At 40.1% G+C, this 27,838-nt stretch overlaps 4 protein-coding genes across 4 annotated transcripts; 3 read left to right on the top strand and 1 right to left on the bottom strand.

Annotated features, from left to right (window-relative positions):
* LOC311262830 (tubulin alpha chain-like) lies at window positions 1-2,652 on the bottom strand. Its single transcript, XM_084362572.1, has 4 exons — window positions 2,625-2,652; window positions 2,185-2,407; window positions 1,892-2,040; window positions 1-1,817 (listed from the first exon to the last, which is right to left on the bottom strand). Exons 1-4 carry the CDS (start codon window positions 2,625-2,627, stop codon window positions 843-845), a joined length of 1,350 nt encoding a protein of 449 aa, XP_084218698.1. The 5' UTR covers window positions 2,628-2,652; the 3' UTR covers window positions 1-842.
* Window positions 2,653-7,345: 4,693 nt separating this feature from the next.
* Window positions 7,346-14,340, top strand: LOC311262205 (tubulin alpha chain-like). The gene is made up of 4 exons (XM_084361453.1): window positions 7,346-7,502; window positions 12,238-12,463; window positions 12,566-12,714; window positions 13,084-14,340. Exons 1-4 carry the CDS (start codon window positions 7,500-7,502, stop codon window positions 14,056-14,058), a joined length of 1,353 nt encoding a protein of 450 aa, XP_084217579.1. The 5' UTR covers window positions 7,346-7,499; the 3' UTR covers window positions 14,059-14,340.
* Window positions 14,341-15,491: 1,151 nt separating this feature from the next.
* Window positions 15,492-18,871, top strand: LOC311262364 (trans-1,2-dihydrobenzene-1,2-diol dehydrogenase-like). The gene is made up of 7 exons (XM_084361703.1): window positions 15,492-15,720; window positions 16,923-17,034; window positions 17,235-17,398; window positions 17,475-17,727; window positions 17,846-17,970; window positions 18,277-18,427; window positions 18,524-18,871. Exons 1-7 carry the CDS (start codon window positions 15,631-15,633, stop codon window positions 18,634-18,636), a joined length of 1,008 nt encoding a protein of 335 aa, XP_084217829.1. The 5' UTR covers window positions 15,492-15,630; the 3' UTR covers window positions 18,637-18,871.
* A 297-nt stretch (window positions 18,872-19,168) lies between these two features.
* On the top strand, window positions 19,169-26,191 carry pofut2 (protein O-fucosyltransferase 2). The gene is made up of 9 exons (XM_084361999.1): window positions 19,169-19,382; window positions 20,687-20,940; window positions 21,125-21,269; window positions 21,620-21,730; window positions 22,348-22,414; window positions 22,502-22,627; window positions 23,079-23,259; window positions 23,563-23,686; window positions 24,583-26,191. The coding sequence occupies exons 1-9, from the start codon at window positions 19,207-19,209 to the stop codon at window positions 24,734-24,736; spliced, it is 1,338 nt and encodes a 445-aa protein (XP_084218125.1). The 5' UTR covers window positions 19,169-19,206; the 3' UTR covers window positions 24,737-26,191.
* Window positions 26,192-27,838: the final 1,647 nt, after the last annotated feature.

Raw genomic sequence — 27,838 nt, 5'->3', positions numbered from 1 at the left:
TATATGGAAACATGGATGAACTTCTTTATTCTTAATCATTAAATGTAAAAGACATATGCTTTAATGGTAGGAAGAGTCAAAAATGAGCAATATGATACAATCCTTTTAAGTGGCAAGATGACACAAATATGCAGGGTTACAGTTTAATCGCAAATTCAGAATATACAGATGAACATTGCAATGTAATTTAACACACCACTGAAATGTATGAAAATCAAAACCCAGAAATGTCAAGGCCAGTTTTGTGCTGGTCCTCGCCACCACTTTTCAGCAGGCCTCTTAGGATCACAGAGCTGTGATTCACACATTACTGGGATCCTATTGTTGCCGCAGGCCACTGTCTGAGTATGAGCTACACAAACAACACCAGTCAGTGAGTTAGTGAGTTATTTTCTCTCTCTCCTGCTTTCACAGAGTCAGAGTCACAGCTGAATGGTATATAGAAACTGACATAGGAGCCCTTTCATAACTTACATTCCACATGGGAGAGGATAGTGGGGGGAGGTGCACAAAGGAGAGGGTTTGGTCTAAGTGTCTCAGTCTGATACACTAGAAAGAAAAGATCTTTAAAGGCCTAAAACAAGATATGGTGGACCACAAATTTCTTTGCTTTCATTATGTTTTTACACAGTGCTATAACTAATGGTACAACTAACTTGTTTAATTTCACAATTTTCCTCTGTTTTGAGGATGATGATAGGGATTATTGAAATGTGTTATGCCAAAAGGCAGTTTTTTGGTTTATGTCTTCACTACAAAAAGTAAAAGCCTCAATTTAAAATAAAGTATCCATTGTCAATGAATATCACTTTACTTTGGGTTAAATGCAGGCTTTAGGGGAGTCAGTATTCCTCTCCTTCATCCTCTTCCCCCATGTAGTCAGTACCAACCTCTTCATAATCCTTCTCCAGGGCAGCCATATCTTCCCTAGCTTCTGCAAACTCTCCCTCCTCCATGCCCTCCCCAACATACCAGTGAACAAAGGCTCTCTTGGCATACATGAGGTCAAACTTGTGGTCAAGACGGGCCCAGGCCTCAGCGATGGCCGTGGTGTTGCTCAGCATGCACACAGCCCTCTGTACCTTGGCCAAGTCTCCACCAGGAACCACTGTTGGAGGCTGGTAGTTGATGCCCACCTTGAAGCCTGTGGGGCACCAGTCAACAAACTGGATGCTGCGTTTGGTCTTGATGGCTGCAATGGCAGAGTTGACATCTTTGGGCACAACATCGCCACGATAAAGCAGACAGCAGGCCATGTATTTACCATGACGAGGGTCACACTTCACCATCTGATTGGCTGGCTCAAAGCAAGTGTTGGTAATGTCAGCAACAGACAGCTGCTCATGGTAGGCTTTCTCAGCAGAGATGACTGGAGCGTATGTGGCCAGAGGGAAGTGGATACGAGGGTAGGGCACCAAGTTGGTCTGGAACTCCGTCAGGTCAACATTCAGGGCTCCATCAAAGCGAAGTGAGGCTGTGATTGAAGACACAATCTGGCCGATGAGCCTGTTCAGGTTGGTGTAAGTTGGTCTCTCGATATCGAGGTTCCTGCGGCAGATGTCGTAGATGGCCTCGTTGTCTACCATGAAGGCACAGTCGGAGTGCTCCAAGGTGGTGTGGGTGGTCAGGATGGAGTTGTAAGGCTCAACTACAGCTGTGGAGACCTGGGGGGCTGGGTAGATGGCAAACTCAAGCTTAGACTTTTTACCATAATCAACAGAGAGTCTCTCCATCAGCAGGGAGGTGAAACCGGAGCCGGTGCCTCCACCAAAGGAGTGGAAGATGAGGAATCCCTGCAGACCGGTGCACTGATCAGCCTGTAAAGATATTCCCAAATGATTTAATCATTTAGTCGTGCCAAATGAAAAAAAAAAGCTCACTAGAAACTCACCAGTTTACGAGTCCTGTCCAGAACCAGATCAATGATTTCTTTGCCAATGGTGTAGTGTCCACGGGCGTAGTTGTTCGCAGCATCCTCCTTTCCTGTAATCAGCTGCTCAGGATGGAACAATTGACGGTAGGTTCCTGTACGTACCTCATCTGGTGAAAAAGATAATGATGACAAACAGGTTTACTGATTGAGTGAACCTCAAGTTAAATCACTAACATATGTGCTATCCTTGTGTTTTATTTTCTATAAAAATGTGTGCATTTATTAAAGACCTAAAAGTGACAGGTACTGACCGATAACAGTAGGTTCCAGGTCGACAAAGATGGCTCTGGGAACGTGCTTCCCTGCCCCTGTTTCGCTGAAGAAGGTGTTGAAGGAGTCATCTCCTCCTCTAACAGTCTTTTCAGTTGGTACCTGTCCATCTGGCTGGATTCCATGTTCCAGACAGTACAGCTCCCAACATGAATTGCCAATCTGAGCCCCAGCTTGGCCCACATGAATGGAGATACATTCACGCTGCAGTGAGAGAGCAACACAGTTCAATTACCAGAAGTGTCTGTTTACTTTTTCACATTCCTGCCACGCAAAAGTTTTTTAACCACTTAAATCATATTGAAGTCAACTCTATTGTTTATAAAAAAAAGAACTGATAAATGTACAATATCTCAATATTTGAACAAATACAGTACATCTCACAATTGTTCAGAAATGCAGTAGTATACACATGTCTTACCATCGTTGATCTCTTCTCCAATGTCCAGGTATCGGTAAGAAGATGTAATGCTGGACACAACTGTGCACCTCTGCGTTTTTATACCTGCAGCTTAATGTGAACAGTGATTTGATCTGAGTTGTAATCAGAGAACCCACTGATGACACTAGGATAAGGTCATCCGCTTGACAGACATACACACAATGCAAAAGGAGGTCACCACCCTGTTCATTGTGTGAGTCTGTGAGTGTTTTGTGCTGGTGTGTAGTATGTTCACCTCAAATTTCAGAAAGCAGAAGCAGCATCACAGACGAGGTGAAGGTAACCTAATGTAGTTTCACTTGGCAGTTTCTAATGCATGACCTTATGATGTAGCTTATGATAAGATAAAAAACTGTTGTATTAACTTTTTTTTGTGTCACTTAAAGAACTGTCTGCCATATGTATATAATATTATGGTATTACTATGTTGTAATATTGACAGTGTTATATGACCTTTTTTGAATTAACATTCATAGAATTTGATGCACAAATTAATGAATTTAAACCATTGACTGTGTAAAATATTAACTCATTCCTAATGAGTTAATTGTTTCAATCACTGAACACATTTGCTGAATCCATAAATGTTTTGCTTCCTCATTCTTAATAAGGAAACATCTGAGTCTAGAAATTGAAGTAGATTCGTTGTTTCTCTTCTAAAGAAGATTTGTGTGGATACTTGTGTGGATATAAAATGCATGCTAAGAACATACCGTGAGACTCTTGTTAACATTTATTGTTATAGTTATTGTTGGACAGAATCCTCCAAATTTGGAACATCTGTTCTGAATCCCAGCGGCACACTTAAAAAACCAAAACGTACAGTTTTATAAAAATGAATTACATTGTCAAGCATACCACTTTCCCACACTATGTTCCTGTAAAACCTAAACTGTCAGTCTCTATATGAGACCTGCTCCTCCTTCCCTGTTAGTTCTTCAACCCCTTGGGAAAGTAGAGAAACTAAATACATGGGAACTGCCTCACAAAGCATCAGCTGACTAAATGGAGTAAACAACACTTGCATGTCTGAGAAGTCTCATAATAAGTCAACCACAGAAACAGTGCATTTAAAGCCAAAAAGACACACACTCCTGTGTCCTTGGTCAGGTCACGGGAGTTCTTCTAAGCCCAGAAAGCCTTTATGAATGCCAGTAGGTTGTAGTTCACATGTCTACATTTTGTCTCAACATGAGTTTCAGTTGGGTAGCTGCCTGTTTAAATTGGCAGGAAGAACCTAGACTTGTTAAACAATGCCAAAACAAGTCAAACCACTTTCAAGACGGGCAGGCATCCACTGTTTGCACTGAGTCAGTATATTTCCTGTTTTGGGATAAAACCCTGTGGCTTCATTCACAAATGTCATGTGGACTTTTGCTCACACCATATTTATTTGTAACTGCTTTATTTTCACCAAAAATAACAGGTGGTGAAATTAAAAGTAACTCAGCACTAAGATAAACAGTCTCTCACTGACTTTAATCCTGTTTGTCTCCTGTTGTCTGTACATATTAGTGGCACCAGGAAGCTGAGAATGATAAGATGGTGTCAACCATTTATTATAAGGTTGGATTAATTGGTAACAACGAAGGTAATCGATGTTGATTTCACATCATTTCAACACAAAGCTCAGAAAGCACCATGTTGTAAATGGTATGCAATGTTATTTCAAACTAAAACACTTTGGTTTCACATTAGTGCCACACAGTATTGCAAATTTGAACACTCATATGAGTTGAAGTGCTCTTGAATATTTCTGGGAAAGAACATGCCTGGCTGTTCTCTCATAGGTGTTGCCTGAGTCATAAAGCTGTGTCCCACTTCCATTGTTTGAGAGTGTAGGTCCCCAGCGGCCCACAATAAAGTCTTTTCACGAATAGAAAGAATGAATGACACCTAGAAAAGAACAAAAAGTACAATAAAGAGATCATTTGCACAACTCTGAAGTCGCGAGAGATAAGTGTTTTATAATTCTTATGTTGTAAAAACTCAGCAAAGGGCCTATATTTGCAGTGTTATTGACCAAGCCACATAATATCACATTACAAACTGGAAGCTTATGATCACAATTTGGTTGGTTGAAGGGTGACATGCACTCACTGATCACTTCATTAAGTATACTTGTACAATCTAATGTGGTCCAGTACAACAGCTCTGTCATGAATTCCTGACACTGTCATAAAGGAAATAATTCTACTTTATGTTTATTATTGATGTTGTAGTAGGTGGTGTTGTTGTACTGGAGTTCATCATATTGAAAGGTGTTTCTAATATTCTGCCTCTCTTATGTATGTAAATAGGAGAAACCAGATATAAGGAACACCTCTCAATATAATGTAATGTGGACCAGTTCAACACCACTGTTAAGTAAAATCACAATAATAAACATGTAGTTAAATTAATACCTGACTCTGACAGCGTCAATCAAGACTGAAAACTGAACATTATTATCTTTGTAAAGGTGGAATTTATGGCAGAGCGGTTGGATCACATTAGATTGTGCAAGAGAGCACAAAGAGGAGTTCCTAATGAAGTGGCCAGTGAGTGATACAACCCACAACAGTGGTAAAAAAAAAAAAAATACTGCTGCTCCAAGAAGTCACATGACTGTCTGACACACTGTTTCATTCAGGGACTCATGGTAAAGCAACTACGACCTCTAGCTTTGAAACGGTACAATGACAGCCTATCCAGTAAAATGGCTCAGGAGGGTTGGTGTTCAGTCAGCAGGATGTCTGCCCCACCCACAAGACAACTGACCGCAGGCGCTACCTTTCATACAGTATGTACAGTACATATATAGGTGGTGTGAAGTGGTCATAAATAACTGTAAAGTAATATGTAATCAGCTGGCAGGAAAAGCAGTTTGAATTGATACAGTGAGCAGGATTGGATATTTTTCTAACTGGGCAATTATTATTTTTATTTTGTCCCGTGTTCTGTAGAGCACTATAGAGTACAGGTAGTGCTACAGGAGGACATACTGAGATCTTTTATCTAAGTAAAAATGTACATTAAGTATCAAAAGTAAAAAAAATACTCCTTATGGAGAAACACAAATTTTATAGAAAACTTATCATTTATTATTATGTTATTATTAATAACAAATAGATGTAGCATTTTCAGTGCATGCTGTAGTTTGTCGACACGGAGACGATTCTTCTTATAAAAAGCATTCATGTTTACATTTAACTAATTTTGATGATTTTTTTATATTCAGTGATTAATATTAAATTAAGTACAAACAATTCTACAAATCAAAATAAGACACTGCAACTGGCAGTGAGTGCTTTCTTTTCTTTTAGCAGTGAAGTGATATACTCTATGACAGAAAATTATACACTTATTGTATTGTATACAGTAACATTTCATGGTAAAAAAAAAAATGTAAATTTGTGGTAGGCTACTATTAAAAATGTGCATAATATATATTGCAAGTCAGTTGTCTACATTTTGTTTGATCAATATCATATGAGGACTAAGTGCTAAAAAAAATTAAAAAGCATGTAGTGGACATAAAGGCTGCCACATGTAAAATACATAAATTTGGTGCAGTAACAGACATAAGTGTCAGCATGTTTAAAGGACCATACCATGTTACTACATGTCACTGTCTACTGTCAGCATGTTTAATTTAATTCAACTTTAAATATGGATAATTCACTTGCATAATATATGGTGCATATTTATAATGGTAGCTGACAAGTGGCCCTCACTCTTGTGAGGTTTAAACTGCAGCTTCCCCCACTTGAAAAGGCAGCTTGCTTCCAAAGATGGGACTGGAATTAACTCAATGACCAAGATTCAGCTTTCTTTCTTTTCTTTCTTTTATTTGAAAGTTGCCAAGGCCAAAACAGGTGAAAAACCTTAAACACAAACACAAATAGAAGGTCAAGAAAAATGTAACCCAAGAATCCATAATCAATCAACAAAACCCAAAATCAACTACTTAATGTTTAAAGGTCCTAGAAATCAATCTTGAAAATAAGTGGAAACTACCCATACTTAAACCCCCTAAATGAATAAATACATTTTAAAGCACTATCTAATGATGATTTTAACCTTATAAACGTTGTCAGCTTTTAACTCCCGTAAATACACACATCATTCTTTATCAAATTACTTTTAGCTTGAATACTTTTTTAAAAATACACCACCTTATTGACTGTGCTTTCAACCCACATGATATTAAATATATAACATTTTAACTTACATTTTAATCACATAACTTATTCAATACTTTACATTTTAACCTGAATTTCATCACATGATTAGTCCAATGCAAGCAACACAGACACATAACTGAAAGCTCCTTCTTCCTTCTTTGAACCAAGCTTTAGTCCTGCAGTCTCCTTTTCCCAAGTCCAGACTCTCTCACACACTGCTCACACCTCACCTACTGCAACTTTACTTTTTTTTTTTACCATGAAATGTTATTATAACAAAAATGTTATACACAATATGATATGTGTACAATTTTCAGTCATGGAGTATATCACTTCACTGCTAAAAGAAAGGAGAGCAGACTTAGCAGCAGAACTTAACTGAATATAAATCACTGAATACAAAAACGATTCATCAAAATCAGTTAAATATGAACGTTAGTGCTTTTCGTTCAGAAAACCCAGTTTTCACTTCTTCTTGGGCACAGTGGCCTGCGCGCTCACGGTGCGCGTCCACGCGGCAGAGGCAGGTGGGAGTGGTTTGCAGTTGAATATAGCCTGACAGCTCTCGCCCACCTGGCATTACTTACTCACTCGGACCACATTGACGGCTGCTGTGAGAAGCTACAGAAAGGCTAAAGCCAGCTGCACTTGTGTTTTCTCTTAAAGGACTCTCTACCAAGAAGCTAAAATGGTAAGTATACTCTACTATAAGTTTTGTTTTTTGGGGGGTTCCCCTCCAAAGCTCCATTTGTTTATATCCCAACGAGTAGAAATGAGCTTTAGCTTTTTTTCCCCCTTGGTTTTACATGGTGTGTGACGGGGGTCTTCGGTATTTCAATGTGCTTCAAATATGTGAGTAAAGATGCGATGTTGCAACAGTGTGCTGGTCTCTGTGTGGCCTCCTGCAGCAGGACACTGACAGAAATAGACCCAGTGACTGGCAGTAAAGCTGAGCTGGCTGCTGGCCTGGATGGGTCAGCAGGTGCTAATGATTACTAGTCTGCACAGTTTCAGCACATCAGGACAGGCAAACATATGGAACCAAGATGATATATGCATTGTGATTTATTTATTTTTGCATTCAGATTTGGTGAAAGAGCTGCTTAATTCAAATCTCAAGTAGCATTTCTGACTTTTTTAAAGCCCATTTCTGGGCTACTAGGTAGTTAGGTGGGTGATAATCATACATGTCAGTTAGGAATGAAGGTGTGTCTCGTAATCACATCTAAAAACAAGTCTACGCAGAAGTGTCTCTGCGGGGCAGGAAACTGTCTTTTCCCTCGTAATTCACAGAGCCATTGGGAAGCAGACTGTGGCTTGTGTTTTCAACATCAACATCAATTAAAAAGTCGCTTCCAGCCAGAAAAAAGTAGAAGCACCTGTTTATAGTAAAATGGGACTAGCAGCTAAATGCCAAATGTGGCAAACTGGAGCCTCTGTGAATGGGAATATTACTTGAGTAGTAATATTCTCATTTCCTTGTACTTAAACACACACACACACACACACACACACACACACACACACACACACACAACCTTTGCTTCTGTTTGCAAAGTGGAGTATAAACACAGCTTGCTTGCATTGCTTACAAAAACCAACTGGTGTCATTGTGTGCTGAGTACACTACTACGCCAGTATACCCGCCCTGATCAAACAGTCCTGGTCCATAAAATGGAGTTCCTTTTATTGTTGTAGCGTTAAAGTGCTACAATAGACGGATTGTGTAGAGCTGAACAGTGACCGTTTATAACAATTTATGCACAAAAAAGAAAGGTTAAAAATAAAAAATGGGGGAAGGATCATAATCCACATGCTTGTGTAAACTAGATTTTATAATTGACTTAAACCATGCTTGTAGTAGAAATGCGTGCAAATCAGGTTTGACTTCAAAATGACACATCAGAACACCTCATGATGGCACTCAATTCTAAAGGGAGGCTTACCTTGGAGGCATTCATGTGCTCAGCAATTGTCATGAGCCAGTCGGTTACTGTATATTGCGTGCAAGGGTGGTTCTAGTGTTGTGCTGCCTCAACCTGCATGCCTGAGACACAGTTTAACTTTTACATCTGTAGTTTTTCAAATTGGTTGACCAGTTGTTGCTTTCTTTTTACAGTTGGAAAAACTGTAGCAGAGACCTGAAGTGAGACAGATGTAGAGTAGTCTGCCATTCAGGGCTCACAATGTTTGTCGCATTGGTTTCAGTCAGACTGGGGGATCTCCACAGGAAACGCCATCAGGTTATCTATTATTTATCCAAATCAATAGTGTTCATCCTTGGCTATAAATAACTACAGCAAATTGTTTACCGGGCATTACGTTACAGTTCACGAGTGTGATCATTTGATCCAAGGCACTCGAGGAAAGGGTGTTTATTTCACAAAATGGATCACATGGGGGAACAAAATAGTGTGTTAATTCAACAGTCCATCAAAATGAAGACAGGTGGCACAGCTCTTCTTTATTCCCACTTTTCGACATATTTTCAAGGAGAGTTTTCTCGTCCGAGGGAGGCTACAGAAGGTGAAAGGACCATCGTAACGGTTCTCTTTTTGGGACAACAGATATCCACAATAAATGCATAAATGAAACCGGGCCAATCCATTGTTAAATACAAAACTGACAGTTTGAGCATAATTTATGCTTGGCAGCTAGTTTGGCAAACAAGAACTGATTACAGCTGCTCTGTTGTTGTTGATGTTGTTGTTGTTGTTGTTGTTATTAGAGGTGCTCGGTCAAGCGTGTGTGAGCTGACCAATCAGAGCAGACTGGAGCTAAAACAGCATTTCAGACCAGGGGAATGCAGTGCCGCAGCACTGGACAGTATGAGAAAAATGATGTGTTTTTTTTGGGCATTAAAGCATGTAAATCTAGTAATCAAGTAGTAACCCAAAAATAAAATTATGAACCTGAAAATGAGCATAATATGGCTCTGTTGAATAATAAATATCCTAGTGTGGCCCCTAGATATGGACACAACCTGGTCTGGACAGAGCGATTGACCAAATGAAAAAGGAAATATAAAGTAAACTAAGTGACAATAAGCATTCATACGACATGCAAACATACCAAATGCACACAAAGAATGATTAATGTGTTAGCTTTTGCTCTTAAAGCATAGTTAATCAGGGTTTAAGCCAACATGTATAATAAACTAAACACATGGCAGTTTGGGTCCAGACAAGCTTCCATTAAACCATTATCTATCCTCACCTTGTCTTTATGGTACATGATGTCGGTTTTCCTATTATAGAGGCAGAACGCACTGTACTGATGGGGTATTAAGGGATCTCTGTTCCCGTGTCAGCTGACCTGAAGAAGCTTTTAACAAATTAACTGTTCTCTTTTTTTTGTCTATTTTGTTCACCTTTGCTTTCCATCGCTCTATCTGTCTCTGACAGGATGTTATCATTTATGTCACTGACAAAACTGGAATCTCAAGTCCATGTGGCTGAGCCTTAGACATGCCCTTTTTTCCAAAACACATACAGACACACCCTGACGGGAACTAGTTTGCAGTTTGAAAGACTACTTTGTCTCCACTCCTGAATTAACTGCTGTTACTTACATGTGGTTGTGGTGATGACAAATAATATCACACCAGCAAGTATCGACGTCATTTCAAAGCCTTTTTACATTTATCACTTTCGACTTTAACTTTTCGTAATTCAGCCTGGCAGTGACCACTATTTTGGAGACTGCCTGTCAGTGTTTACAGAAACAGTCAGCCTTTACTGCTAGGTGTCAGGTTAGCATGAGGAACCCAAAATAGCTGCAGCACAGAGCTCTGCTAACCTAGAAACCCAGGCCAGTCTGGGGAGGGGCGCCTTTGCTTTGGATAGCTACCGATGATGAAGCATTTGATCCATCTAAAACCAGGCAACAGGGATTTAGTGAGATTTTAACTGATTCTAAAATTATATGGTTTCTTCTGTAAAACCCTGGTCCACTGCCCGCTTTCCCTCACCCACCAGCACCTTGTTTTGTCTGCCGGATCACTGAGAAGTGGAAAGTTTGCGGGATAGGATAAAAATAGCAGCCTGACATGAAGAAAGGTGGGGATGTATAGTATTTCGAACATTGCCAAGGTTACATGGAGAACGATAAAGTAATAGGTCCTAAAGAAAAAGTGCTACTCCCGAGAGGAAAAAACATGTATATAAAATAAATTGAGGTAATACATTGAGAGCATTTTTGATAATTGCCTAACCTAAAGGTGCAATATGTGAGAAATTTGGTCAAATTTTTAGCAAATTAACAACAGAAAATGAAGAAACAAGAGTTTTGATGTTGTGATGTCAGTTTATTGTGTTGCAGAGATGTCTACTGAGGTAAGCATGCTAGCCAGGGAGCCACCGCCCATCCTGCTCCAAAGCTCCTGCGCCACCGGTGCATACACCAACACTCCCCTGGTCCCTGAGCTCCCAGCTGCATAGCTAACTGAGCAGCATTGAGCAGTTACTATTGTGATTTAAAAAAATGAAGAAGAAGAAAGGAATCCTTCATCTTTAATAATGTAAATATTTTCTTTCTTTTCCAGGCTTCATGTTGTAAATTTAACACCTAAGCAATTTAATGACATCTCTTTAGGTGACATTTGAACTGAGGGTGGGCGATACAGATAAAATCTATTTGTAATTTGATATCATGATTCTGGAAAATCAGTTGACAACTTGGGAGAAAGATGTATACGCTAACCAGACAGGAATGCCTTGTTTCTGGGGAATCTAGCAAATCTAAATAGCTGCAAAAATCAAAGTTCTTCATCACATTGATTTAAAAAATCAAGTATTGACATAAAGCAGTCTGTCTTATTGATTTGCAACGTTGCAACAGTGGGTTAATAGCCTTTGTTGCTGACAATGTTAAAAGTATAGATTGGGAAACGCACAATCTGTTTTGTATTGCCACACAGTCATGTAAATTCTGTAGGGAGTGGCTAATGCAAATGCAAGATTTTCTTCCTAAATCCTACTGTGACTTCTTTGGAAGCCCTGGATCTGTTCAATGGCGAGAATCTTCTCTTAAATAAACCAATGTTCGCTACTTTTTTCATGAATGTCTTTTTTGTTTAGGTCTTCTTGGAATTGTAAATGTTAAATGCCCAGTTGTTCTCAGAACTCGACCTCCATTTCAGCTCATGAGCCTTGCTCATAGACAGTCACATGAGATATGACGACAGCTGTCGCAAATCTGTCTACATTCTCAACTTCAGCCCTCTTCTGCCCATATAACTTTTTGCTTCCATCTAGTGGCAGAGTTTATGAATTATACCTATGGATTTCCACAACTGTAGCATTCATGTGTAGAATTGTTTTAAAATGTTGCCGTTGCAAAGCAAGTCATCATCCACTACTTCTGAAGCTCCCTTAACCCCTTTTCCCTGCCCCTTTTTTTTACCTTCTCCTCTTCCTCTCTTCCAGCGTGAATGCATCTCCGTACACGTAGGCCAGGCTGGTGTCCAGATGGGGAACACCTGCTGGGAGCTCTACTGCCTAGAACACGGCATCCAGCCGGACGGTCAGATGCCCAACAAAAAGCAATCTGGGTCATGCCACGATGACTCCTTTACCACCTTCTTCAGTGAGACTGGGGCAGGGAAGTACGTCCCCAGAGCGATCTTTGTTGACCTGGAACCCACTGTCATTGGTCAGTAGTGATATGATGTGGAGCTTGTTGATTTATGCACTAATACCCTCCTATAAAAGCTTAATTAGCTCTCTAAACTGTTGCTTATGCCTTTCTTCTCAGATGAGGTGCGCACGGGAACGTACCGTCAGCTCTTTCACCCTGAACAGCTGATCTCAGGAAAGGAAGATGCTGCGAATAACTACGCTCGTGGACACTACACCATCGGCAAAGAGATCATTGACTCTGTCTTAGACAGAATCCGCAAACTGGTAAGGCGCTTTAAGTCCCATTTACCCTGGCTTTGCCCTCTAACCCTAACCCTAACAAAGAGCCATACAGTCAACGTGTCCAGCCCACAACTGCTCATTTTCATTGATCCATGCACTGAAGATGTGCACCCAGACCTCACTCGACATTATTTTTTGTGGCAGTAATATAGAACATAAAAGTAAAACAGCTTAGGATGGCTTTGTCTAAGGGTAATTTCTGTGGTGACAATTGCAAATTATTGATTACTTTTATGATCATACACAGCAGACATCAGTGAAAGAACTTGAACATGGATACAAAATATTTAAAGCAATGTTTCAGTTTTTGCATTTTTTCCAGCTTTTTTAATTGTTTATCTGTGTCTTTAGGCTGATCAGTGCACAGGTCTCCAAGGCTTCCTCGTCTTCCACTCCTTTGGTGGAGGCACCGGCTCTGGTTTCACCTCCCTGCTGATGGAGAGACTCTCTGTTGACTTTGGCAAAAAGTCTAAGCTTGAGTTTGCCATCTACCCAGCCCCCCAGGTCTCCACAGCTGTAGTGGAGCCTTACAACTCCATCCTGACCACCCACACCACTTTGGAGCACTCCGACTGTGCCTTCATGGTAGACAATGAGGCCATCTACGACATCTGCCGCAGGAACCTCGATATTGAACGCCCATCATACACCAACCTGAACAGGCTCATCAGCCAGATTGTATCTTCAATCACAGCCTCACTTCGCTTTGATGGAGCCCTGAATGTTGACCTGACGGAGTTCCAGACCAACTTGGTGCCCTACCCTCGTATCCACTTCCCTCTGGCCACATACGCTCCAGTCATCTCTGCTGAGAAAGCCTACCATGAGCAGCTGTCTGTTGCTGAGATCACAAACGCCTGCTTTGAGCCAGCTAATCAGATGGTGAAGTGTGACCCTCGTCATGGTAAATACATGGCCTGCTGTCTGCTTTATCGTGGCGATGTTGTGCCCAAAGATGTCAATGTGGCCATTGCTGCCATCAAGACCAAGCGCTCCATCCAGTTTGTTGACTGGTGCCCCACAGGCTTCAAGGTGGGCATCAACTACCAGCCTCCAACAGTGGTTCCTGGAGGAGACCTGGCCAAGGTGCAGAGGGCTGTGTGCATGCTGAGCAACACCACTGCCATCGCTGAGGCCTGGGCCCGTCTCGACCACAAGTTTGACCTCATGTATGCCAAGAGAGCCTTTGTCCACTGGTATGTTGGGGAGGGCATGGAGGAGGGAGAGTTCTCTGAGGCCAGAGAAGATATGGCTGCCCTGGAGAAGGATTATGAAGAGGTTGGGATCGACTCATTTGAGGAGGATGAGGAAGGGGAGGAATATTAGACAGGTTTAGCTGTCATTTGTTTTTGTCAGGGACAAAATTGGTCTATTGAATAAATAGAAAATATTTAAGAAATGGAGCATATTTTGCATGTTGGTTTCAAATTTAGAAATATTTTGTGTTTGTTTTAAATTTAACTTTTTTTAAATTCAATATCTACTCCGATGCCTAAGGTCCGAGGTAATTCTTTTGTTGTGCATTGAGATTATTACTTTTTGACAGGACAGAAATGACCTAATGTTTGAAACCTGTGTTGATGCTCATTAAATCCTTTCCCAAACATATTGTCTGTTCATTTATGACTTTAAAATATGAATTTTTCTTGTCTTATAAGTGATCAAGTAATTATATATAATTTGTGCCACTACCATTATATTTTGCACTCACTAAAATCTATTTTTTATTTCATTTGGCACCGTTTTGAGGTAGTGCTGTGTCATTGTTGAACCAAACCTAGTTGGAATATCTGTAGTTTTATAGCTCAGCCACTAGAGTCCAGTCAAATCCGGTTTATGGAGCCTTTCTTGGTAAGAAGGACCTGGTTTTCAGGGCTGTTGAGACATGGAGTTCAGTATGAAAAAGTTATTTAGTCAGCTGACCAAGACAGTCATCCCTGTCTCTCATATAAACACAGCTTCCACACATATCTCTGTCTTTCATTTATTTGGCCGTTTTCTTTGTTTTCTTATATACTGTACTGTGTATATATGTTTGTGTGTGTATGTATGTATGTATGTATGTATGTATATATATATATATATATATATATAAATAAATAAATGTGCTACTTTGGCTCTGATGTAGCATCCTGTCACAATGTCCTACAAACAACAATATCTGACTGGTAACACTTCCCAATAATAGCCTATAAACACTGAATAATCTGATTACGCAACTAATAACTGCATGTATCAAATAAATGTTAAAGGTGGATAGGAAGCATAAAGTGGCAGAAAATGGAAATACTCAGGTAAAATACCTGAAAATTGTACTTGGGTTGTACATTGGTTGTTTTTTGACACAAAGGAAAAGCCATATCGGTCGACCCATACTATGTAGTTTTGAAAAGAAATGCAAACTTAAAAAAAAATTATATTTACAATATTAATGAGGTAATAAAACAAACCCATAGATGTGTATTTTTTCCATAACTGAACAAACGAGCTGTTCTCAGAGGAAAATAAGGTCCCCAGAACACTGTTTGAAGCTAGACAGGTGGCAGGGTCCTCCACATATAAGTAAAACAGTATTAACCTGTGTTGTCCTTTAAGGTCAGTTTGTTTATTCAGTTGAGTCATGAAAACAAAGGCAGTTTGTGTATTTAGTTTTCTCTTCTGTCTTCCCAAAAACTACATAGTGCCCCTTTAAAAATAACTTAGCCCATGTACTGCCGGTATGGAGGCGCCACCATGCGGAGGCGGGCAGTGTTGCAGAAGCAGGGCTCACATGTTCAAGGGGGCAGAGACCAGCAGGAACAGGAGGTTGCTTCATGTCTGAGCCATGCATGTAACAGCTAACTGAAGCTAGCTGAAGTTACGTCAGGTTGTTGATAATAGTTAGCTGGCTAGCTTGCAATGGCGACACGTTGGGGAATATGCAGTGCAGGTAAAATTAGTCACGACTTCTCGGTGGCTTTACGGACCCTGACCTCTGAAGACCACCAGGTACAGTGCATTTAATGCAGCTAATGTAACGACACACACCTGCCAAAGTGTTACATGAAGGCTAAAGTGGGCTACTTTCCAAAGGAAGCACGTAAACGCATCATAAACTGCGTTATTTACTGTGGGCACAGCTTTAGTAAGTGAATGCTTCGTGTCTGAAATGAATGAAACAGACACACACTTCGCTTAAAGGATTGTAATAAAAAGGTGGAGATATTCCCATCCTTACCTCAGAGGTTGACCTCCCTCATCGTGCCCTTTTGCAAAGCTCTTAATCCAAAATAAATATCAGACCGGTTTGACTGGAAACAGTCCAGAGAGGATGACTCTGCATTCAGAGTTTTGTCCATGGCTGCAGCAAACTGTTCCCTGCACTCTCCACTCCTTTCCTGACAATGCAATCCTTTACAATTGAATGTAACAAAGAACTTAAGTACAAGTTTGAGGTACTTTACTTGAGTATTTCAATTTACTGCTTCTTTATACTTCCACTCCACAACATTTTGGAGGCAAATATTGTACTTTTTACTCCACTACATTTATTTTATGACTTTTTAGTTACTAGTTTCTTTGCAGAATCTGTTTATTGGTAGGCCAGTGCTTGTGACCTTTGACCAGTCAGGTTACATCACATTACCGATCACATTGACTGAGACAAGGCTGCAGAGAAAGGATGCTGCATCAGAACCTGAGTTTAAATTTAAATGAAAATGTTATCAGCGACACATAAAACACTGATGCAATGATAATTTAAAAAATAGAATATCAATGTCTTAATTCGTTGGACACTACTGTCATTGTTGTACCTTTATCAGCATCAGCATTTGAGCAGGAAGTAAAGAAACTTGACGTCAGTAAGATAAGATAAGACATTCACTTGTTAGAGCAGCTCAAGAGTCATAAGCAGATGGAAAAACAGAGATTCAGTGATAGATAAAAAATGAAACAAGACAAAAATAAGATAAAATACAATGATAGAAAAATAAAGTAAATATAGTAATCATAAAAGCTATGTCCACTTTTTTCTTCTGAGTGAAATCCTCTTCCTTTTTACTCAGAAATGATCCTTGCTTCTGCGTTTCATTAACTGACAGATTTCTCCTACACTGTCATTTATATTTAAAGTTTGGTAAATATTCAATCAACATAAATCCCCCCACATGAGTGCTTAACAAAAACAAAACTGTTCCCTTCATCCTCAGATAGTGGCGGTCGCTGCGAGGGACCTGCAGCATGCTGAAGAATTTGCCAAAAAGCACAGCATCCCCCGAGCATATGGAAGTTACGATGAGTTGGCAAAAGATCCAGACGTTGGTGGGCTCTTGTGTCAGCATATGGCACAATGTTCTGGTCTAAATCGAATCAACGTCTAGTCAGCTGAAGCGACTTGAGGCCTGTTAATTAATCATAACGAGCTACAAGAATGCCAATCCTAAGTGGACAGTGAATTCCAGACTTATTGGATAATTGAAGTATTAAATTATGTTTCTAAACACTAGTCTCTCTCTCTCTAGATGTGGTCTACATCGGCACCATCCATCCTCACCACCTGAGTGCCGGCAAGCTCTTTATGAAGTCCAAAAAGAATGTGCTGATTGAGAAGCCCCTGGCCATGAATTCAAGGGAGGTGCAGGAACTCATCACTGCAGCCCAAAAAGACAACGTGTTTCTCATGGAGGTAACCTTTTTTCTGATAAAAATCACTTTAATCATTCCCCGAATATCTGTGCAAACCATTCCATGTCTCCTTTCAGGCAATTTGGACACGTTTCTTTCCCGCATCACTTGAAGTGAGGAGGCTGCTGAGTGCGGGTGAAGTGGGCGATGTCCAGATGGTGAGGGCCGACCTGGGAGCCCCACTCACCCACATCTCTCGCCTGGCTGAGAGGAAAATGGGAGGCGGGGCACTGCTGGACCTGGGCATCTACTGTCTGCAGTTCGTCTTCATGGTTTTTAATGGAGAGAGGCCTGAGTCCATCCAAGCCACGGGGCATTGCATAGGCACAGGTGACTGTCTCAAGGAAGTCAATTTACCAAGCGAATATTTTAGTAAAGTTATATTATTTGATGGAATATTCAGTAATTAAAAACCTGGATAAAACTTCTCTGTACATCTTTTACCCAGGCGTTGATGGAACAGCAGTTTTGGTCCTGAAGTTCTCCGGCAACAGACTGGCCGTTTGCACTTGTTCAATCACCATGATGCTGACCAATGATGCGGTTATCACTGGGACCAAAGGCGCCATTAAGGTACCAGGAACTAGTCGATTAATCGGTGCAGCTCTACTATTAATACATAGATCCAGGCTCAATAGCTTAATTAACTAACAACTGAATTTACATGATTCACATAATCCTAACCAGTCAAAGCAAGAGGTTACTGTTGTGGCTGTTCCTCCATATTTAATGCTCCACATAGAAAATACAGATACCAGCAAACCAAGGAATGCAAAATATCAACTACAAGTGTTGTGATGTGGAAATCAGTGTCATGTAAATCACTTAGCATAAATGGCTCTCACACTTCATGCAAAGTGATTTACATTTCCACATCAGGTACCCGACCATATGTGGTGCCCCACAGCCTTGGAGGTGAATGGGAAAGAGATGCAGTTCCCCCTGCCAGAGGCTGGCATGACACTAAACTTCACCAACAGCACGGGTCTACGATATGAAGCTGAGGAGGTCCGCCACTGTCTGCAGAAAGGTAAAAGGTTGCTCTCGTGCATAAAAATTAAGCATCATGGCATCATGGCATCATCTCATGCGGTGTCATTGTCTGTGCCTGCTTGCTCCCCTCCAGGACTGAAGGAGAGTCCAGGGATGCCATGGGCTCACTCCAGCCTGATAGCAGAGGTCATAGACGAGGCCAGAAGACAACTGGGAGTGACATATGACCAAGACAACATCCAGTGAAGCACACCTGTACCACAACATGCAGCATGGCGGACTCTGAATCAAGTTTCCTATTGAATTCAGGGCACATGGGATTATTGTAGATGTTCAGGTGAAGCTTGGACATTTTTGTGTGTCTGCGTGCGTGTTCGTGGAATAATTTGCACAACAGCAGAGCCCTTAAACCAGAAAATGTATCAACTGTAATATTTGTGCGTGCTTTTCCTACTGTGACAAATGTCTTCTGGGGGGGGGGGGGGGGGGAGCCTGTTAAGATTGTAATGATAACCTCCATTTATTAATTTTCAAGTATTTTGTACAAATGTCATAGACTCTCTTGGCTGTTTTGTAAGGAAATAAACTCAAATGAAGATCTAGCTCTGTTTTTTCAAGTTTATTAATTCTAGTTTACACAATTTATTAACAATCTTGAATAATTTGTCAAAAATACATGACAAATATGTTTATAAACCTTACTAAACAAAAATACCTGGGGACTCTTGACAATCACTGCTGGCTGCGTGTCACTGCTAGTTGCCCGGCAACTGCTCAGACGCTTTTTACTCCGGAAGTGCGTGGCTCTGAGGAAATATGGCGCACAGAGCAGTGCATATACCAGTGGTGTTTATTGCTTCAATCTATTCTTTTACTTCATTCTGTTTGTTTATTTTCGTCGCTTTTGCAGCACTTGAAGCAGCAAACGCCGACAATGTGTTCAGTGCGAGTCAAACGGCCACCGTGTCCATCTCCGCCGCCAGAGATCTGCGGTGAGTTTACTGACATGTGAAGTTACTGTTAGCTAGCTGCTGTACGCTACGTTGCTAACGCGAGGTCGGTTACAGTTATCCGTCTTTGTTCAGCTGTAAAGGTCTCTTTTATTTGTGAGGTAGTGCTCCAGGTTACACTCTCACTCTTCCATAGCCGTGTTTTGATCCCGTTTGCCAGGCTCGACTGCTTCTGTAGATAAGCCCTGCAGAGCGAGGTGAAGATGCACCTGACTCCATTCCAAAAATTGCCAATTTAATGATTTCTGGCGCATTAAAGCCATACACTCTTTGTCAGACTAGCACCTAATATCATTTTCCAAACGCTATTGTATTGTAGTAGATTTCGGCTTAAAGTTGGTTGATTTGTCAGCACTCTATTGTTATACAGTCTAATTTTTCTGCCCTCTTATAACGGTGCTAATTGTAAAAAGGACAGAAACGGTTTGTGTGTTCTCAAGGATTGATTCTGTAAAAATTGGTGGTTATGAAGAGATTACGGACAAAAATGTTTAAATTATAGCATGATTTAGCGTTATTTAGGGAATGTATATGTATGGATGGGTATTTGTTATGCATGGTTGTGCTTGTACATACTGATCCAGCAGCTTGCAGATGCCTCCTCACATCAACTTTCAGTGTCATAAATGTGTATTACCAAAGTGTTATGCATTTTCAACAAGAATTTCCACCATGCATTTCTTCATTGTAAGGTTTAAAGAATATGATCATGGTGTAACAACATGTGTGTTCTGGCGTATGACAAAAATGAATAGTACAGATGCAAATGGGACCACTTAATTTAAGAATTTAACGCACCACTACAGTATACAACATATTACAACTAGTGTAATGAGATGTCTGACTCTCCTCTTTGTATATCCTGTCATGTCACTATTTTGTTGTTGTTGTGACGCTCCTGCATGACTATTACCGGTTGAACAGTTGCTGCCAACAACAAATCACCTCTGAAATGTTGGTACAGGATGTGAACTGCCTGCAGAGGCTAGATTACATAAACCATTCACATTTACTCAAACCATAAGCTAGAAAGAATAGACTCCTACAATGCTTGTAGGTCATTGAGTAAGAATAATTTAGTTGCAATATGACAAATACAGCCCTGCTTTTGCTGACAGATGAATCTTGACATTTTAAATGGGATCACTGGATGATTTATTACCAAATGCGATAGGTTTGATGCATTGTGAAGGCAGCTATCACTTTTGTTTTCACTGACCAATGAACTTGCTGTTGCCTTTTCCCATCTACGGTTTTCCATCTCATGTCCTTTCTCATCACCTCAGGTACCTTTTGTATGACGTGAATCCCCCGGAGGGTTTCAACCTGCGGAGAGATGTCTACATCCGCATGGCCTCCCTGGTGAAGACTTTGAGGAAGGAGGGGGATGACTGGGTGTTGGTGCTTCCCCCATGGGGTCGCCTCTACCACTGGCACAGTCCCAACATCCACCAGATCCGCATCCCGTGGGGAGAGTTCTTCAGCCTCACCAGCCTGCAGGCCAATGTACCCGTCATTGAGTATGAGGAATTCATTGCTGGTGCGCTTTTAATTTTACTGACTATTTTTAAAGCTGTTTTTACTTTGATAATCATTGATCTTTTTCACTATGCAAATTTACCACTTTCTACTGAGCTGTTAGAACAGATTGCTACTTAGCTCCATTAAAGTGTGTCAAAGCGAAAACACCCACTGAGTGTGTTTTCTTCCTCCCTCGGGTCTAGAGAACGGAGGCCCATTCATAGACCAGGTTCTGGTCTTGCAAAACTACGCAGAGGGATGGACTGATGGGAAATGGGAGGAAAAAGTTGACAGGCGACCTTGCATTGACAAGTTGATGTACTCAAAAGATAAACAGGGCTACTACAGGTAAAGCAACACAATGCACACAACCTATGATAGCAATTTCAACAGCAAAGTGTAAAAAAAATAAAACCAGTTTCTAGTATAGAGTGTATGTTGTGGCTATGTATCTTTTCTAAAATATCTTAGTTGTGGTGATGCTGATGTTTTCTGTCATGCTTTTTATCTGTCGTTCCTCCATTAAGCTTCAGTGCCAAAGAAAATGAATTGTAATTACAGTAGAATAACTCATTAGACCTCCTTCAGGCAGTGATGGATCACATTTACAGTATTTAATGATATCTCTGGCTTCCTGCTTGCATATCTCTCTCCCCTCAGTTCATCATCAACTGATTTATCTGGTTTGTGTTTCCAAGGGGCTGGTTTTGGGGCTACGAGGAGACGAGAGCTCGAAATGTAACATGCATATCAGCCCAGGGCCATGCCTCCATCATGGCCCCAGTTCTTCAGAAAAACATCACAGTGACGTGAGTCAACAGAGCAACATGACTACACACCTTCTGCACACACACACTGTGTTGACTTCTGTCAAGCACCAGTGGTTGGTAAAATTAGTCTGTGGCAGATAAATCAACATTAACACGAACAGTTTTATTGAGCCTGATGATTATTATCCAACTTTATCCCTTTAACAGATAATGTTTGATTCAACGCAGCACCTAATTCTACTCATAAAGCAGCACCACCTTATTTTTGCATTTATAAACCATTGCTATTAGACTGTTTTAACTAGCAGTACTATTGCTGAAAAGTTACTGAAGTTCAATTTCATGTGGAACTATTCACCATCACTAATCACCATCACTAATTTTATTGTAATTACGTACAATAAAAGACAGTTCTAGCTAACGAACAAGATAAAAGGTGAGTTACCAAATTATCAAAAAATGTTCATATATGTCCAAATGTATCCGCCTGTAGTTTAACACTGCCCAAGAATTACGCATAAATGCTTTAAAAGACAGTGGAGTGGCAGACTCTTCTATTTGTTGGAAGCTGGAATATGATCTGACGTGATTCTTCCTTCAGTGTGATATTACTCGGTTTGTTCCCTCAGATCTCTGTGTTCCCTACTATTTTGCAGATCAGTCATGCTTGACCGAGCAGAGACACTCCTCCATGATCACTATGCTGGGAAGGATTACTGGGATGTAAGTCAATCCTTTCTCCTCACTTTGATCATATTACTGTCTGTGATGTGATGTGGTTGTCTCTGCCATTATCTTTGTTACATGTAGACCCGCCGCAGTATGGTTTTTGCCAAGCACCTGAGAATCATTGGCGACAACTTCAGAGCAAAGTACCTGAACTCCACAGATGACAGAGACTACACGGTTTACAGTGAGGACTGGACCCGCATGAAAGTGAGTCAGTGTATCAGATTGTGGCATGGTTATGTGATCATGCAGGTTGACTTAAGGCTGTGGAAATGTACAGTGCAGTTTATGTGCAGCATTTAACATGTACTGTAAGCACTACCACTTTCCATATATCATATTATTTGTCATTGAAGTTCTGACTCTATGTATTAATTACATCCCCAAATCAGATCACATCACATCCTTTACTGCTCAATTGATAATATCATGATATTTTCCACAAATCTTTTCAGTTATTCGTCTGCCATTAAATCATCTATGTATATTTGTGCTGTTTGCGTCTGCGTTCGTTGATTTTGCAAATTGTATATATTGACATTCTGATCACTTATTTCTGAAAACAACCATTGATTTCAGCCTTTTGATGATCCAGTCTTAAGTTGCAGGCTATACTGTAATTAAACACTGGCCTGTTGTTTCTTAATTTACTCCTCAGGCCAAGCTGGGCTCAGCTAAAGGTGGTCCATACCTGGGGGTCCACCTGCGCAGGAAGGACTTCATCTGGGGTCACAGAGAGGACGTCCCCAGCCTGAAGGGGGCAGTCAAAAAAATCCGCAGCTTGATGAAGAAGCACAAATTGGACAGAGTTTTCGTCGCAACAGATGCAGACGGGGAAGGTAATGACATAGCAGCACATTCAGAGTTGATTTACACTTTATATGGAGGATATAAGTGATCAGGGATTTTGCAGCTCATGAAATTGTGTTTTAAAATTTGATTCAACTATTTTTTTTAAATTAAAAACTGGAAACATTTTGTAATTAAATCTATCTAAAGAATATAAACAAATACATTATGATTCTGTAATAAGAAATCATCATAGTAGTAATAATATTAGTTAGTAGCCGTAGCATTTCATTAAAAATTGTAGTCTCTATAAACGCTTTTATAAACCTGTGTTATCGGTCTCATTTTTGTAGAATTGAAGGAGCTCAAAAAGTTGTTGCCAGAAATGGTGCGTTTTGAGCCGTCCACCGAGGACCTGGAGCTCCTTAAAGATGGAGGGGTGGCCATCATTGACCAGTGGATTTGTGCACATGCAAGGTAAATTATCATTCTATGATTATTAACATAACAGTTTATCAGTAAGCTTATTGATATCAGACAATGATATAGCACACATTTTAATGTTTATTTGTTAATTACAAGTGCTTAGCCGTGTTGTCTTTCATTTAAATCCAGGCCTTTTCTGTTTTAACATCTGCGTTCTGCCCCATGTATGAATTTAACCTTAACTTTTCATCTATCACCATTATCAGATCTGATTAATTTGTCTAATACTTCGATTTATGACCACATACCTCCAAGTGACACCAACAGTTTGGTGCTAATTAGCAACTGTTAGAATGCTGAAATGCTCAACTGAAATGGTGAACATGATAAACATTATACCAGCTTAACATCAGCATGTTAGCACTGTCATTGTGAATGAATGAATGTTAGCATGTTGATGTTAGCATTTACCCTAAAGCACCATTGTGCCTTAGTTCTGCCTCGGAGAGCCACTAATGCTGCTTTATACCCTTATTGCGTTACCACATAAGACAATAAATTTGACAGACAAAACAAACAAACAAAAAAAACCAAAACAATGTGATAATACTATAAGATGTGAAGATTTGATCATTTGCACTATTTTGAGCAAAGACTTGAGCCAGAAGAAGTTTTATTGCTTATATTTTAAAAGAGGTAATTACTGAGAAAGAGTTCTTGCCAGTGACTGAGTTTCAACCCTTGGCCGACTTGAAAACAAAGAGAATTTTAGTGCACAATAACTCACGTGGAAAATATTTCAACTTGAAAAACTGGTCAGAGCAGCTTATGTACATACATTTCTTCTACTGAGTGTTAAATGCTCATGTTATTTTCCAAGCTGCACATTCATTGCATCACTGTCCTCATTCCTATGTTTTTATTCATTCAATTCATTACTTTTTCAGATTCTTTATCGGAACGTCAGTGTCCACTTTCTCTTTCCGGATCCATGAAGAGAGGGAGATCCTGGGCTTTGACCCCAAAACTACATACAATCGTTTCTGTGGGGACACTGAGAAAGAATGTGAACAGCCCACACACTGGAAAATAGTTTATTGATGTTACCTCTGACACAAGACAAACACAAGTGCCAAAAGCAGTGGTAAAAGTGACATTCATTCGTATGGAATATACAAGATATTTTAAGTTTAATGTTTAATGGTGTATTTTTTCACTTTTATGGTTTCAGAATTGTGCAATCAGGTCTGTAGTGACCACTGTGACTGAACCTTAAGCTCAAAAAGCCAAAAATGGGTGGCCAAACATGTGTTACTGTAACGTTCAACAAGTACATCTGCAAATGTTTTGTATGTTGAGCGTGGATCCTTCATGTAATTTATGACATTTGTTACAAACGCCAGCAACACTGGTGAGAAAGAGTGTCTTATAATGTCTACCACAAACAGTGTTGAATGGAAGTATTCTCAGTTTTACATTTTGTGAGATTCAAAGATGTTGAGCATCTTTCCTTTACATATTCTTCTTGTTTTGTCGTACGTATGAAGTAGCATTCAGAGGTCCCAAACATGGTATGGAGATCATGCATTTTTAATTAAAGGTACCCTGTGAGTATTCTGGTAAACAAGTAAAGATGTGTTCAGTGGTGGACTGAACGGTGGATGGTTGAGGGGCAGGAGCGAAAAAATAAATAAAAAGGGCACCAGTTATATGCGGTGGCACACCAGCACATAGAAAGGGCACTGGGAGGGCATCGTATTATGTTTCACCTACCACAGAGGCATCTGAGAAGGCACCATCGCAGCATTTCTTTTTCAAACATGGGGGCACTAGGGTGGCATTAAACGCTGCCTTTTGTTTGCACTTCTCTTCATTTCCTTCATGTGTTACTGCCACTGTGCGGATTAGTAGATTAATATTAAGTTGGCGAGAGGAAAGTTTATTGTGTTGCCACGCTCGAGTGCACAGGCATATGCGTCCTTTGCACAAGATCCAAACAAAAAGGGGATCCGCTCACAAAAATCCTGCTCCACAGCACTATTACTGGACAAAAGCTCCACAGGGTACCTTTAAAATAACACATAAGGACTTCATGCTCATGATTTGTCAAAAGGATGTGTATTTCAATGTTTGCGTGGAATGACTTTCCTCCCTTATTTCATATTTTTATGCAGTGCCAGTATTAACATTTGTTACATGGGATTACATTATTAATGCTTAATCCCTTATCTTTAAACCGCAGACTATACTGTATATTTGGCATCTATTATTATGGTGTTTTAGCTAATGTTGCTACCAATGAAAGAAATATAAATGCCACGAAGGAGCCACTGTGTCTTGTCAACACTATCCAGCCACTAAGCTGTTATCTTACATAACACCCTATTTTTTCCACTCGTGAGCATGCCCACGTTTTAAAATTTGTACGGTATGAGCATTGTCTCATGACTTGGTTTGTACAGTGGATGTGTAATTTTGGTGTTGAATAAAGGTTTTTGCCAGAGGTTAAACATGGCAGAAAACAGATGCGTGTAAATAAAAACAAAGTGTGTTTGCTGTGCCGTGTGAGAGCCATGAAATGATGATTAAAATGTTATTGTGTAAAGGTTGTTAGAGGTTATATCTTAGTCAGGCTTGTTAATTTACTGTACTTACTCAGCCCACGTGCCACCAGATGGGATGATCTTCACACAAATTTAGCATGAAATTGAGTTGGTAGTTAGTAAAGGTCAAGTCATATAGAAGAGTGTGCTTGATGAATTTTACACACTATGGATCTTTAAATTGACATACTCCAACATTAAAGGATAAGTTCACCCAAAAATTAATATTCAGTCATTATCTAATCACCCCCATGCTGTTGGAAAGTCAGGTGAAGTTTCATAGTTCACAAGAAATGTATTGAGCTTCACAGCGCCACAGCATTCTCCTAAACAAGTGAAGTAGATGGGGACTCGTTTAAAAGCTGAACAACTGAAAAAAAGCACAAGATGGCTCCATACCAGCGTAATCCAAGTCTCTGGAAGATCTGGGATACCAAACTGATTTGAAAAGACGTGCGGTTGAGCTAAAACTTTTAGCTAAAGTGCAGATTTTGGCTGAAAATAGTAAATCACTTATTTCTAATACATTTGGGATCCTGGGGCTTCCAGAAACTTAGATGTTTTAACCATCTTCTTCAGGTGTTTAGGAGAATGCCGTTTTGCTGTGAAGCTCAAGAAATGTTTTGTGGACTGAAAACCTTCAACTGACTTTCCATCAGCATGAGGGTGAGTAGATAATATCTGAAATTTCATTTTTGGGCAGAACAGCGGATAAATGTTTTATTAATTTATCTATATATCTCTTTGTATGCTTTATATGGGGAGGTAATAGCAGCAAGACCTGTGCTTGACCTTTGAGCAGCTTGTTCAGCCTGATGAAATGAGTCAAGTCAGAAGATTTGTGCCTCCTACTTGCTATCAATGGAAAACCAGTAGGACTACATTGATTGGACACTTCTTATTGATGCTTAAAAAACAGTCAGGTGTCTGTTCACCTATGCTCTGTTTTGCCCAACCCTTCTTATTGGGCATTGGTTTTTTTTCTGATTGTGTCACAGTCTGGTGATGGAAAGGTACAACATGAGCCACCTGACTGATGAATGTCAATCAGTTCAATCTCTGTGAAGAACAACATGTTCTGCTGTCACGTCATTCAGCATTTTTTCAACAGTTTTTTGAGCACTCACACGTGAAGTGTGACACATTAATCTTTAATACGATAAAAGCATTTTTTTTTTGTCTTCAGTTGCTGAAATATTGACCTCTTGCCAATAGTTTTGTATAAATGTGGCAACTGGGATTATAATTTTCTTATATTTTTTTATTTAATTAATCATATAGCCTACTTTTGTTTGTTGCATTCTTACTCTCTGTCAGCATGACATGGATTTATTTTGTCTTTGTACTCTCAACATGGTCATATGATGTCTAGTGTCCAGAGAATTCACCACATTGTTTTGACGGTTCCCTGCGGATCCCTCACACGGTATTAGTGTGATTTCTCCCTGTGGAGAAGACTTCCCCAGCAACACCTGACAAACTTGAATAACTGAGTGTGTAATGAGATGCTCAGTGATGCACTGTCCCCCCTAAATGAATGTTTTTCCGTCTTGAGCAATAAGGTTTTGTAACCTTGAAACAGGTCATTATGATCACAGAT

The sequence above is a fragment of the Pagrus pagrus genome (assembly GCF_965226575.1).
Source record: "Pagrus pagrus genome assembly, chromosome: 9".
Taxonomy (NCBI): domain Eukaryota; kingdom Metazoa; phylum Chordata; class Actinopteri; order Spariformes; family Sparidae; genus Pagrus; species Pagrus pagrus.
Note: the sequence above shows the minus strand (reverse complement) of the source record. Positions and strands in the feature narration are given on the sequence as shown.

Coding starts and splice junctions, on each gene's coding strand:
- LOC311262205 (XM_084361453.1), top strand. Junction 12,464..12,565: donor CCTGGAACCCACTGTCATTG/GTCAGTAGTGAT, acceptor CTTTCTTCTCAG/ATGAGGTGCGCACGGGAACG. Junction 12,715..13,083: donor TAGACAGAATCCGCAAACTG/GTAAGGCGCTTT, acceptor CTGTGTCTTTAG/GCTGATCAGTGCACAGGTCT.
- LOC311262830 (XM_084362572.1), bottom strand. Junction 2,041..2,184: donor CCTGGAACCTACTGTTATCG/GTCAGTACCTGT, acceptor CTTTTTCACCAG/ATGAGGTACGTACAGGAACC. Junction 1,818..1,891: donor TGGACAGGACTCGTAAACTG/GTGAGTTTCTAG, acceptor ATATCTTTACAG/GCTGATCAGTGCACCGGTCT.
- LOC311262364 (XM_084361703.1), top strand. CDS start 15,631: ATGGCGACACGTTGGGGAATATGCAGTGCAGGTAAAATTAGTCACGAC. Junction 15,721..16,922: donor TGACCTCTGAAGACCACCAG/GTACAGTGCATT, acceptor CTTCATCCTCAG/ATAGTGGCGGTCGCTGCGAG. Junction 17,971..18,276: donor GGACCAAAGGCGCCATTAAG/GTACCAGGAACT, acceptor TTTCCACATCAG/GTACCCGACCATATGTGGTG.
- pofut2 (XM_084361999.1), top strand. CDS start 19,207: ATGGCGCACAGAGCAGTGCATATACCAGTGGTGTTTATTGCTTCAATC. Junction 19,383..20,686: donor TCCGCCGCCAGAGATCTGCG/GTGAGTTTACTG, acceptor TCATCACCTCAG/GTACCTTTTGTATGACGTGA. Junction 22,628..23,078: donor AGGACTGGACCCGCATGAAA/GTGAGTCAGTGT, acceptor TTTACTCCTCAG/GCCAAGCTGGGCTCAGCTAA.